At 35.0% G+C, this 14869-nt stretch overlaps 1 protein-coding gene and 1 long non-coding RNA gene across 2 annotated transcripts; one reads left to right on the forward strand and one right to left on the reverse strand.

Annotated features, from left to right (window-relative positions):
• Positions 1-11383: 11383 nt before the first annotated feature.
• Positions 11384-12943, reverse strand: LOC142173307 (uncharacterized). The gene is made up of 2 exons (XR_012702971.1): positions 12768-12943; positions 11384-11964 (listed from the first exon to the last, which is right to left on the reverse strand). It is a non-coding gene; the product is annotated as an uncharacterized LOC142173307 (long non-coding RNA).
• Positions 12944-13083: 140 nt separating this feature from the next.
• On the forward strand, positions 13084-14864 carry LOC107761484 (glyoxylase I 4). Its single transcript, XM_016579699.2, has 3 exons — positions 13084-13619; positions 13888-14225; positions 14532-14864. Exons 1-3 carry the CDS (start codon positions 13384-13386, stop codon positions 14627-14629), a joined length of 672 nt encoding a protein of 223 aa, XP_016435185.1. The 5' UTR covers positions 13084-13383; the 3' UTR covers positions 14630-14864.
• Positions 14865-14869: the final 5 nt, after the last annotated feature.

Raw genomic sequence — 14869 nt, forward strand, 5'->3', positions numbered from 1 at the left:
ACGGGCTACATTGCATCGAGTTCGAATCATTCGTTCGCCTGCCAAGCCTACGGGCTACCTTTATTTCGAGTTCGAGCAATCACTCACTCGATCATTAAGCCTACGGGCTACTTTGACTATTACGCCTATGGGTTACATTGCATCGAGTTCGAATCATTCGCTCGACTGCCAAACCTACGGGCTACCTTTATTTCGAGTTCGAGCAATCACTCACTCGACCATTAAGCCTACAAGCTACTTTGACTATTACGCCTATGGGCTACATTGGATCGAGTTCGAATCATTCGCTCGACTGCCAAGCCTACAGGCTACCTTTATTTCGAGTTCGAGCAATCACTCACTTGACCATTAAGCCTACGGGCTACTTTTACTATTATGCCTACGGGCTACATTGCATCGAGTTAGAATCATTCGCTCGACTGTCAAGCCTACGGGCTACCTTTATTTCGAGTTCGAGCAATCACTCACTCGACCACTAAGCCTACGGGCCACTTTGACTATTAAGTCTATGGGCTACATTGCATCAAGTTCAAATCATTCGCTCGACTGCCAAGCCTACGGGCTACCTTTATTTCGAGTTCGAGCAATCACTCACTCGATCATTAAGCCTACGGGCTACTTTTACTAATATGCCTATGGGCTACATTGCATCGAGTTCGAATCATTCGCTTGACTGCCAAGCCTATGGGCTACCTTTATTTCGAGTTCGAGCAATCACTCACTTGACCATTAAGCCTACAGTCTACTTTGACTATTACGCCTACGGGCTACATTACATCGAGTTCGAATCATTCGCTCGACTGCCAAGCCTACGGGCTACCATTGTTTCTAGTTCGAGCAATCACTCACTCAACCATTAAGCCTACAAGCTACTTTGACTATTACGCCTACGGGCTACATTGCATCGAGTTCGAATCATTCACTCGACTGCCAAGCCTACGGGCTACCTTTATTTCGAGTTCGAGCAATCACTCACTCGACCATTAAGCCTACGGGCTACTTTGACTATTACGCCTATAGGTTACATTGCATCGAGTTCGAATCATTCACTCGACTGCCAAGCCTACGACCTACCTTTATTTCGAGTTCGAGAAATCACTCACTCGACCATTAAGCCTACGAGCTACTTTGACTATTACGCCTACATGCTACATTATTTCGAGCAAAACTACTCATTTCTTCGAATTAAAACAAACATTTGACTATTTAAGCTGAAGGACGCTCGAGCCTGATAAAGCAAAGGGGACTACCCACGAGGCCCGAATGCAACGTAGATTTAGAATTCAAACTATCTATTTAGTTTGAAAGGCCATTTCTCTTCAAAAAGAAGAAAGATTTGTATTTACAATTTTATTTTTTTTGTACAGAGGCGGCTACTCTTCCGAAAGGAAGTTCTTTATACAAAAACCGAAAGCGGTATCACAACAACGCAGCGATCGACCTAAGGCCCTAAATGACTCAATCTTCATCGGAGGCCGTATTCTCGGCATCGTCCTCGTCTTCAGACTCCCCCGAGTCATCGGAGTCCTCCTCAGGAAAGGTCAACCTCCGAGCTCTGCTCTCCTCCACCTTGGCGACTTCAATCTCGGCCCCAATATCGAAGCCCTAAGCTTTGACCCCTTCGAGAGTCTCTCTCCGAGCCTGCCACTTTGCATGTTCGACCATGCCCACTGCTTTGGCTTGATTAACTTCGACATCGATCCTGAACTGAGCCACTTTGGCATCGGCTCTTTTGTTGGCCTTGACCACTTCAGATCTGGCCACTTCGAGTTCTTTGGCCAAATCTGCTTTATCTAAAGTGGCCAAATCCAATCGATGCTGAAGCTCTTTCATCTTTTCGATAAGCCCCAAAGCATTTCCTTTCGCAAATCGAAGTTGGGCATCAGACAGCTCCAACTAAGCTTCGACGGCTTCCTTTTTTTTCGAGGTAAGGTTATCCATACACCTTTTAAATTCTTCTGCCTCGGCCAGCAACGCATCTACCTGTGAATTAAGCCGTCCAATCTGCTCGATCCTCTGCCGAACCTGCAGAATCGGATCGTTAGTGGTTATCTATTTTTCATCTTCACTATCATGGAACATTCGGAATACCTGCTCAGCCATCTCCTCATGTTCTTCCCGAGTCACTGTCAAATCTGCTCGAAGTTTTTCACTAAGAAGCTTGTACGTCACTCTTCTCAGTGAGGCTCCGAACCTCGACGTCATGCTCTTACCTGATTCGAAGAAAAGCCTCGTGATGCAACATCGAAGCCTGCAAACAAAAGGAGAAACATTAGAATTACCTACAACTCTGTGTAAAAGAAGCGGCGAAAACGCCATCAGAAGTTACCCGATTCAAAGCATGATGGGCCTCGTTGAAAAGACAGGCGGGCCCTACCGCATTCATCACTGATTGATCTTCTCCGATCTCCAAGGACCGAAGGTAACTGACAATTCCCATAGGGGAAGAAAAAATCCGGGTATCCTCGATAAAGTCGGGGACTGTAAAGCCGCATAAGATGATCAAGCATTACATACGTCATGATCGGGATCGATAAAAATATTAGTGTATATCTGATCGAGCAGCTGGAAAATCATATCGTTTCTCGCCACATCCTTTTTCGAGAAACGAGTGGACTATCTGTATACGGTCGAAATAGATTTCGGCCTTCCTACATTTGAACGAATTCGAGTGTTAAAAAGTCGGAGAGAGATTTTGGGAATGAGCTCTGAGGTCAGTACTAACGAACCTCGAGTCCGAAAGTCGCTCGAGGAGGCGACTCGATAATCCTATCGAGCCCGTGACCGAATCGATCCGCAAGGTACTGCTTCGAGATCGAAAATGCGCGATGCCCATCTCGAAGGTCGAATTCGATCCAAGGCTGAAGGGCCCGATCCAGTAACGAGTTCGAGCTAGTATCGAGCTCACAGACAAGAGTCGTTGCAACCGCATCAAGAGATAGAATCTTGGCGGGAATCAAGGAAGAGACAAGTCATCATGGGCCTTCCACTGTATGTTTTATTTTATTATTTTTTGTAATGACCCTCTTCTATAAAAGGGGAAATCCTTGTAAGCTAAGGGGGCTGGAACGAGAGATCACTTCTTATATTGATAGCTATCCCCTTGTGCTTGTATTACTTATTCATTCTTTTTGCTTATTATTTTCATTCTCATAGTCAACAATACACATATTTCCATTTCTCTACGCGATTTATATCGAATTGTATCGCATATCCTTAGAACCATACACAAATCTAACGTTATCCGATTTTTCTGATAACCAGTCAGCATCATTAATAACAAAATGATTCTTGTTAGGCTTAACTCTGAAAGAAGGGATGCCATCTTGGTCCATTTTCATTAAAGACTTCATTGTATTCGGTAAGGAATTAGTTTCATCCATTATAATAAGACCTTTTATTGTTTCTCCCATATTCGCAGTTGATCGGCCACCATATTGTCCTCTCTGAAAATGTGAACAAAAATAAAATTACCTTTGCTAGAGAGTTGAACAATCTGACTAGTGATATGATGGATATGATAAGTATCTTCATTTTGTTATTAATCATGTTGATAATCAATTGCGAATCAGATTCCATTATAACTGTGTATACGGTCGAAATAGATTTCGGTCTTCCTACGTTTGATCGAATTCGAGTGTTAAAAAGTCGGAGAGAGATTTTGGGAATGAGCTCTGAGGTCGGTACTAATGAACCTCGAGCCCGAAGGTCGCTCGAGGAGGCGACTCGATAATCCTATCGAGCCCGTGACCGAATCGATCCGCAAGGTACTGCTTCGAGGTCGGAAATGCGCGACGCCCATCTCGAAGGTCGAACTCGATCCAAGGCCGAAGGGCCCGATCCAGTAACGAGTTCGAGCCAGTATCGAGCTCACAGACAAGAGTCGTTGCAACCGCACCAAGAGAGAGAATCTTGGCAGGAATCAAGGAAGAGACAAGTCATCATGGGCCTTCCACTGTATATTTTATTTTATTATTTTTTGTAATGACCCTCTTCTATAAAATGGGGAATTCTTGTAAGCTAAGGGGGCTAGAACGAGAGATCACTTCTTATATTGATAGCTATCCCCTTGTGCTTGTATTACTTATTCATTATTTTTGCTTATTATTTTTATTCTCACAGTCAACAATACACATATTCTATTTCTCTACGCGATTTATATCGAATTGTATCGCATATCCTTAGAACCATACACAAATCTAACGTTATCCGATTTTTCTAGTAAACAAACCGAACGAAAGTCTATGCTAATACACAAAATCAATCATTGTAACAAAGCTTTAGCCTCAACCAAATTGTTGCTACATTGTCCATAATTTTCGGCATTCACGTTTCCATAATTTACTCCAGTTTCCATATAACTCAGCATTCTCGTTACATTCTCTAAAGTATTAGACTATTAGGTCTAGGAAGCGAAAAGACTTAAAGTAATTTTATTGTTTCTTTTCTTTTTCAATTGCAAAGACTTTTGTTTATGTTCAGACGTGACGAAGCTAGTGGTTGACTAGCTGGTATTTTATATTTTTTAAATATACTATTCCAATTTGCAGATCTACCATAAACAAGACTTTTAGAGGGTACAATTGTTTTCTCGAGTTCGGAACCCAAAATGTGATCTTTTTTTATTCAAACGATAGAAATGCGTGAAAAAAAAAAATTTAGTGACCAAAATATATATAGCGTTTCGTTTTTGAACGTTAAGGTATAACGCCCATTAAAAGGGCGTTATATGTATAAACCCTTTTATATACATGGCTCAGGAAAAACAGATAAATAGAATTTAATATATCAAAAAGAATTATATTGCTAGGTGGTGCAATGGTTACAGTCTAGGTAATAATTTGGTTTTGTCTTTGAGGTCCAAGGTTCGATTCCGTCAAGCAACATTATTTTGTTTTCCAATTTCTTTTATATTTTTTATTTCTTTTCATTATTTGGTTTAAGTATTTAGATAATATAAATACTTTAATATTTATAATATTTATAATTACTTTTCAATGTAATTAAAATAATTTAATATTTATTTAAAAATTATGACTTTTGAATTCATTTAAAGTAAAAAAAAAAGAGAGAAGCCTTTTATTATTTCGTTAAAAAAACTACCGACATTTTTAATAGTTGTTATTTTGTATTATATGTAAAACAAAATTAATTTTGTATTTTTTGATACAAATACATATATAGTTTAATCTATTGCTTGAATATTTTTATTTTTTGATATCTTTCTTTTTAAATTTAGTTATTAAAATTGTAGTTATATATATCAAATAAGTATTAAATATTATTTATTTAAAAGCTATTTATATAAAGGGTGACAAAAATCAACCGACTTCGGTCGGTAATATTATTAAATTTATATTTTAATTATTTTAAAATCGTTTTTCCGACCGAAGTCGGTCGAAAATATTTAATTATAACTTATTTTGGTTGGTTAATTAAGTTAATTAAATATATATAATTTTTGTTATATTAAAAATCAATTGCCTTGGGCGGGAAATAATAATTTCAAAAATTCTGGCCGAATTCGGTCGAAAATTTATATATAAGTTATATTCGATATAGTATATAAGCTATATAAGTGTGATGACCCAAAATGTCATCTTTAAATTTAATAGTTAATTTTGTGTTCTAAGACTTTAAAAAGTACTATTTATCATTTTTCGACTTACGTGCACAGTCCATAAAATTTTCCGAAAAGTTTTCAGGTGAAAAATGGATTAAAATGTGAATTAGAGCTTTAAAACTCAATTGAGTTGACTTTGGTCAATATTTTGAGCAAACATACTCGGATAAGTATTTTGACAGTTCCGGTAGGTCCGTATCGTTATTTGGGACTTAGGCGTATGCCCGGAATCAAATTTCGAGGTCCCTAGCCCGAGATATGGAATTTTGATGAAAAATTTAAAGTTTAAGTTCAAATAGTGACCGGATGTCAAATTATGTGCAAATGACCACGGAATAGAATTTTGATGATTCCAACACCTCCATATGGTGATTTTGGACTTAGGAGCGTGATCAAAATTTTATTTGGAAGTCCGTAGTGGAATTAGACTTGAAATGCCGAAAGTTGAATTTTTGGGAAGTTTATCCGAGGGGTTGACTTTTTGATATCGGGGTCGAAATCCGATTCTGAAAATTTTCATAAATCCATTATGTTATTTATGACTTGTGTGCAAAATTTGAGGTCAATCGGAATTGATTTGTTATATTTCGGCACAAAATATAGAAGTTAGAAGATTTGAAAACTCATAATTCGATTCGATGCGCGATTCGTAATTTCGGCGTTGTTTGGCATGGTTTGAAGCCTCAACTAAGTTCATATTGTATTTTGGGATATGTTGGTATATTTGGTTAAGGTCCCGAGGGCCTCGGGTGGATTTTGAAAGGTTAACGAAATGGATTTCGGACAAAAAAGAACTGCTGGAATATTTCTGCTGCAGAAGCTATTTTTGGACAGCAACCGGTGTAATCGCAGAGCTGACTTTGGAAGCTTATATCTTGAAATCTATAAGGAATCTGAACATTTTCAAAACATAAAAGTTATAGCCCTTTGATTCTAGTTTCCAGAATGATAAACCATTTATCATTCAGACATTTATACAAAATGTTATGATCGATTAACTGAAGCTGGTACTGCAGATTTTGGCTACAGCAGTGTGCATCGCCAGGAATTTCTGCTGCACAGGGCTGACTTTGGGAGCTTATATCTCGCAATCTATAAGGAGTTGGGCGATGAGAAAAACATGAAAGTTGTAGTACTTTGTATCTAGTTTGCAGAACTTTAAACCGTTTGGCAGTTGGAGTTGAGTACAAGAAGTTATGATTGATACACTACAGGCTGTCGAGGAAGAGTTTGATGTTTTCAACATAAGCATGTAATGATCCAAAAGTTCTTTTTCAGTTCTAGAGATCGAAATTCGATTTTGAGACTTTCGACATTTTGATAATGAATTATAGGAGTGATCTGGAAAGTTTGGTCTAATTTCATCAAGTCGCGATTGAGTTTTAAGCGCGAAATATGAGTTAATTGTTTAACGAGCGAAATTGGTATCACATTGAGCAAATGAGCTCCGAATTGAGTTTCGATTGAACGAATGGGTTCGTAGTTTTATTTGTGACTCATAGGAACAAGAATCGTCGAATTCCGAGTTCGTATGATGGAGTTAGAGCCTTTTTAGTGAAATAAAACTGTTTGTGTAAATAGTCCTGGTGTGCACCTTTAGCGACCAGATGTGACACTTTTAGCGACGGGATTGAACTTTTAGCGACCGGAATAGTGTTTTTGGGGCAGAAACTTAAGGACCAAAAATGGTCATTTCCTTCATTTCGTTTTGGAGTTTTGGAGCACGGTTCTTGGGCGATTTTGAGGATTTCTTCAAGACTTCAACTTGGGTAAGTGTCCTATATCCAAATGTGATTATATTTCATAAATCCATGGTCATATTCATCATTTATTTCTGATTTAAATGGAAGAAATCAAGATTTTTGCAAAATCTTCCAAAAACGAAAATTTAAGATTTGGAGGTCGAGTTGTTATCGGATTTTGGTAAAATTGGTATGGGTGGACTCGTAATTGAATGGGTTATCGGATTTTGTAAGTTTCGCCGGATTCCGAGATGTGGGCCCCACGGGCAAATTTTGAGCTAATTTCGGATTTTAATGAAAATGTAATATTTTCTTATGAAATTAATTACTATAATTTTTGTTGACTGTATCGAATTAATTATGACTAGATACGAGTCGATCGGAGTCGAAAATTCGAGGAAAAAGCATAATACTTGATTAAATTGGAGCAAGTCGAGGTAAGTGACTTGTCTAACCTTGTGTGGGAGAAATTTTCCCTAGGATTGGTATTAATGTAATTATTGAAATATGTTGAAAGTCGTGTGCACGAGGTGACGAGTGTGTACACGGGCTAAATTGCGAAAGATTATATTTTTAATATGTGTAGATCATTGTTGCGCATTTATTAAATTATTTTATCTTGTTATATTCTTCATCATTGATCTGAGATATATACTTCAAATTTGTTTGATCTTTTCTTACTAATTGTTTTACCTGTTTAGTTGAAACTTGGTTTCTTTTATTCTGTGCATTATTTGAAGGTTGATTTTCTTTAAATTAAATATTATTAATATGAAGTATTTGACATTTTTAAACTTGATATTGAAACAACGTAGTAAAGATTTTGAAATATTATTTTCCTAAATTATTTACTCCTGAATATTTTTATACTCATTGTGAGGGAGCCGTGAGCTCTTTATTGTGGAAGAATATTATTGTTGAATTATTTTGACATGAGCCGTGAGCTCTTTATTGTGGCAAATTATTATTGATGATTTATTTTGGCATGAGCCGTGAGCTCTTTATTGTGAAAAAATATTGTTGTTGAATTATTTTGGCAAGTTAAATTATTTGAGTATTTGAGGTGCAAATTATGATATATTGTGATATTGATACGCATGCGGTGGTATAAGGTCTGGGTGTTGAAACGCATGCGGTGAGATAAGGGTGGCTTGATACGCGTGGCTAGTAGGGGTGACTACTAGAAGTCATGCGGTGTGATAAGGGTGGCTAAAACGCGGGATGCTATTTCGGGAAAAAATATTTTCTTTAAATAAATTGTGAAGGCTCCCGCGGTGATATAAGGAAATGAGATATTGTGAATTTATTTATGATTTGGGACTACGAGGCGGTAACTCGGGAGTGCCCTTGTTGATATTGATTTATGGCCATATTTGCTTTCGATTAATTGTTGTGATTTTCATAAAGTTGAAGGAAATTCGGTTTTGATTGCACGAGATATTATTTGTAATTATTTGATGTCATTAAATGTGACATACTATTTGATTCATTTCCAATGTTATTTTATTTTACTACATTGATAAACATTTTACCATGTCATTATTATATTCCAATAGGGCCTCACCTGACCTCGTCACTACTCTACCGAGGTTAGGCTTGGCACTTACTGAGTACCGCTGTGGTGTACACATACTACGCTTCTGCACATCTTTTTGTGCAGATCCAGGTACATCTTATTAGACCACGCATCAGTAAACTAGCTATACGAGGAGACTTCGAGGTATATCTGCCAGCGTACGCAGACTCCGGAGTCCCCTTCTATCTTACTATGTTGTCTTCCTTATTTGCTTTAGACTCTGATGTATAGAGACATAAAGAATAAATTCTTAGAAGCTTGTGACTTATTTCTACCGGATTTTGGGAGTTAAAATTATTTGAATTGTAGTTTATTTATTTCAGATATTTATTATTATTCCGCATTGATAGGCTTACCTAGTCTTAGAGACTAGGTGCCATCACGACATCCTACGGAGGGAATTTGGGGTCGTGACAATAGTAATAACCTATTACCATAGGTTATGTATCTATGTATTTATGAGCATCAAACATGGGTGAATTAGAGTGTACTATAATGATACTAAATTAACCCATACCTGTAGTGAATAATGTTACATATAGTATAGTATAGTGTATATATATATATATATACACGTAAGTCAATACGCGTAATACGAAGCTGCTTTAGGCCTTATGCCACCGAACGGGACTTAAATTCTTGAAACGACAAGTCGGGTATATATATATATATCAAATAAGTATTAAATATTATTTATTTAAAAGCTATTTATATAAAGGGTGAAAAAAACTGACCGACTTCGGTTGGTAATATTATTAAATTTATATTTTAATTATTTTAAAATTATTTTTCCGACCGAAGTCGGTAGAAAATATTTAATTATAACTTATTCCGGTTGGTTAATTAAATATATATAATTTTTGTTATATTAAAAACCAATTGCCTTGGGCGGAAAATAATAATTTCAAAATTTCCGACCGAATTTGCCTTGGGCGGGAAATAATAATTTCAAAATTTTCGACTGAATTCGGTCGAAAATTTAGAAAAATTTTAATAAAAAATTATTTTTGTACATTATATACAAGTATGACCAGATGTTGGTCAAATATTGACCAATTTCCGACCGAAATCGGTTGGAATTCTTAATTTTTTGCTGTGGGATCACTATTTTCGTTGTCAAAAATATTTTTGTTTTAGTAATTTTCGATCAATTTCGGTTGTTTTTTTTTTCCCACCGATTTCGATCGGTATATTTTGGACGAAATATGCGAGTTTTCTAGTAGTGATATTGTAGTTAGCCTAATGGTTAAAAAGTCACGATGAAGGTATTGGGACCAAGAGATACTAAAATAACCAACTACCAAAACTTAAAATTTCTGTTGTACCCAAGTCGCCAAATCAAAAGATATAACGTACGAGGAAATAGAAAAACCTAGTATTGGATCAGCCCTTTATAAGTAACTAGGGAATTTGCCGCGCTTTGCGCGGTTGTTAGAAATAGCATCACATTTCGAAAGAATTTTATTTATAAATTTATTAAGAATTAAAGATAGAATTTTTCAACTGTATGACTAAAAACACTAATTTTATATATTGATGAAAAAAATCACAAGATAAATGTTTTTGTAGAATTAGAGCTTAGAAAACTACATTTTTTATTATCAAATATTCTTAAAAATGAAAAAAGAACTTTTAAGGAAAAAAATCATATATTTTGTGTGGAGAGAGGTTAATACAGGATTCTCTTAGTCTTATATATTTCATAATACATGATCTAAGGACTTGATGTTTTTAAGTTTTGTTAGATATTAAAACTTTTGTTTGATGAACTTGTCTTCTATTCAAATAAAAGAAAATAAAACGAAAAGCAATGAAACTAAAAATTGGGGGAAAAGAACATAATACGTACATTGCCTGCTTATAACACATTTCCTTGACAATCTTCCCAGAAGCAACTAATTAGTAGTAAATCCAAGAATTTTTCTCACATCGCTTTTCAGTCACTTCCAATGTAACCAAAATAACATAACGGTACCTTTACCTCTTAGTTCCATCTCCATTACATTCAAGCTAAGTTTCTGCTTACACTCTTTAATAAAATAGATGAAATGGGCCTTCATGGCTTTTTTCAGTTGAAATTAAAAAATTATTATTTTTAGATCTCTTATTTGTAAAAGATGAATTTATAATGACCCACAAAACCATTTGACTACAATTATAATACAGTTATATATGTTCCAAAATAGAGGAGATGAGAAGTATTAATAATTTTTTTTTAAAAAAGAAATAGAAGATAATTGATATAAAAAATTATAATACAATGAAAACGTGCTCTCACTTCAAGAAAATTCATACCATTAGAAATCAAATAAGAAGTTCACTTCTAGATCCCAAAAAAGAATGAAACAATAAAGAACAACATCAATTGAAGATCATAATTACCTGTCAAAAATGACACATCAATGAATTACAAATGACATCCACCATATAAGAGAAATAAAATAGAACAAACAACACTTGGGAACACTTATTGTCAGGCAAAATAAAACATCAATGTATTACCAAAAAACATATATGATAAATGGAGTTACATCCAAGGTAATATTGTTCTAGGCCTACAATTACAAACAGATAAAGAACCTACAAGAAAAAGAAGATTCCAAAGGAATGACAAAATAAGTTGGCGGGGGAGCAGTTGATTAAATTTGTATTACTTACATCCAAAGACTATTTAGTTAGCATGATACTAAATAATGTTCAAAATTTATTCACGGTAAAAAATTGAATATGAGTATCTTATATATATGAATTTTTCAAAAAAGATACCTGGAACTATTCCTGGAGCATTCACACTTTGAAAGTTTTGTTTGGTATAATAATATTTGCAGTTGCAAGATTTTCCGTATTGGCAATACCAATTTGATGCATGTAAAACAATTTGTTAAAGATTATCCAATAAAAGGTGGCGAAAACATGAAATTTAGAATTACCTGATGGAACATAATGAGTTTTCACTAAGCTTGTTGGGAAGCTGCCAGAATCTTGTGTCTAAAGCCTCTAGCATTTTGTTGAGTTCTTACTACCTTCAAACGTTATAATTATTAGGAAGAAACTGAAGAGGTGGGGAAAAGAATAGGAAGATATGAATGTGTCATAAAGAGAATTTAGAGTGAAGTAGTAATTATCGAGTCATTTACTGTTATCAAATAAGGCACATAAAAATAGAAGAAGAAGATAGAATAATGATAAAAAACTTAAAAAAGGAGAAAAAAGATAAATATGTTTCTTGGCAAAAGAGAGGTGCCACGTCACTTTTCTATTGCCCACTTTATATATATATATATATATATATATATATATATATATATATATATATATATATATATATATATATATATATATATATATATATATATATATATATATATATATATATATATATATATGAGTAATAGACAACGGCAGATTTGTTGAGATTGTGGACTTCAATATACTTACGTCTGTCGCATTTTTTCTAGCTTCAGAAGTTAGCTCTCTTTTATATTATACTTCGTTTTCAACCAAATAAAAAGAAAAGAAGTGAGCACTCTATACGATGAAAGAAATTTCAAACACTTACAGAACTGTTTTAAGAAGAGGCAAAATATGAAAAACATTTTAATAATTTTTAATGTTTTGTAGGGCATCTTCTCAAAGCTGTATTAGACTGGCACAAATGACTTTATATTAGTTGCTTCTCACAGGCATTTGTTTGTCCGAGATTCTACAGTTTTGGCCTTATACAGGAGTTGCGCACATGATTCATATATATATATATATATATATATTTTTGGGTGCTAAATCACATATTCTTATTATGGATTGGAGAGTGAGGAAAAGGGCTAACCCGCTTCAAAGAATTAAGAAAAACGATAATTTGTTGCAGGAAATATTTCGTATCCATCCAAAATCCTTGGAAAGGTTATTCCCCGATCGAGGAGGTGTGATGTAGACAATTTGTTTTGACGAAAACACCAATGGTTGATTCCAAAAAAGAGAATGAATAAAAAGGGAGTAGGCAGGAGAGTTGTGATGAGTAGTAGTCATGTGGTTTGACAAAGTCATCCGCGTAAATAAAGACTGAAAGAGTATGGACAACCAAAACGTGATACTGCTGGGATAGTGCATCACATAATAGTTGTTGGTGATATGATATTTGAATTTGAGGGGTTAATTACACAAGTGGTGATGTTGGATAAGATCATACGATACACACTGATTTATTGACGTGTATGGACGTAGGATTTGATATGTACAATATAATTGCCCCTCCCCACTACCACCCCACCAAACCCCTTTATTAAACACCCTTAGGGCTAGTCTTTCTGCTTATATATATGTGTGCTTTGCAACATAAAGTTCCACACAAGAAAAGAGAGTATTACTAGTAATTCTTTTTCCATCTAGCTACTAATTCGAATTCTTACCTTTTGTTCAAGTGTTGAATTAACATAAAAATTAGAATGGGGAGAGAGATAGTGAAAAGTGAGTTGGCTGAAGAGACAACCTTCAACTGGTCATCAGATTCATCATCAACCACATCATCCTCATTTGATGATGAAAAGAGGATGCCTTTGTTAGCATTGAACCATGTTTCCTATGTCTGTAAATCTGTTGCCAGATCTGCCCAATTCTATGAGCAAGTTCTTGGTTTTGTCCTTATAAAAAGACCCTCTTCCTTTGACTTTGATGGAGCTTGGTATGAATAAACACACACATTCTCTCTTTAATTAATTTGTTTTTTACTTGCATTTATCCTTAAGATTTGTAAACATAAAAAAAGATTGGAGTACTAAGCTCCTGTTATACCCGAGATTCAGTGAAGGCTCAAACTACATTACCTTAGAGACTATTTTTATAACTTGAACTATGTCCTCCTTGTTATACTGTTACGCGAAAGATCCCCTTCTAGTATTTGAAAATTAGATTAACGATAACAAATCTGATAATTTGGGTTGATTTTTCAGGTTGTTCAACCATGGAATTGGAATACATTTGTTAGGAAAAGAAGATGCAGAGGCAAAGAAGGGAAAGATAAATCCAAAAGACAATCACATTTCATTCCAATGCTCGGATATGGACCTCATAATTGAGAGATTGGAAGAGTTGAAAATTGAGTATGTAACAGCAACTGTGAAAGAAGGTGGAGTCACTGTGGATCAACTCTTCTTCCACGACCCAGATGGCAACATGATTGAGATCTGCAATTGTCAAAATATTCCAATTCTTCCACTTTCCTCTTGCCCTCTCAAGAAATTCAACAAATATCCAACCTTCAACCAAACAATGCCTAATTCCTTTTACGGTATGTACATTACCTATAGTAGTTCAAAAAACTTTAGTTTTAAAACAAGCACAAAAATTCTTACAAAAAAACTCATAATTAGTACTATAATTTAACACGTTGCAAAGGTCTTCCCTTACAAAGGTATATAGAAGTTAAACTAGTTTGGTAATCCAACTTTACTAGCAGTGGAATGAATTATATATTTGCTCTGGAAGGCAAAAGGTATATGATTTGACTGAAAATTGTAAAAAGTTAAAAAAAGATAACATCAATTAGATTAGAATAATAAAGACTGAATTCTAATTGATTTGTTTATAAATGCAGAAAATGGAAGCAGAGCTGCAAAGATGAACTGCTCAGGAGAAGTGGAATCTCTGATGATGGAAAATTTAGCTTTGGACATGATAGATATTTGTTTTTGAGTGATATTGTCGGCAAAAGAGTGATTTTACCCCTCATAAATTTAGCCCCCTTTTCCAACAACCCAAACATACCGTAAAAATCCTTTTTGTAATATTATTTATGTACCAGTATATGCAGAGAGAGCATTAAGCATATACATATATTATTGTACTCTAGGATTGTGATTCTGTTAATGCATGATTTTGGCTGTTCATATCAAGAAATAAATGACGGATAGCATGTTATGTGTTCTAAGGAAG

The sequence above is a fragment of the Nicotiana tabacum genome, chromosome 19 (assembly GCF_000715075.1).
Source record: "Nicotiana tabacum cultivar K326 chromosome 19, ASM71507v2, whole genome shotgun sequence".
Lineage (NCBI taxonomy): Eukaryota > Viridiplantae > Streptophyta > Magnoliopsida > Solanales > Solanaceae > Nicotiana > Nicotiana tabacum.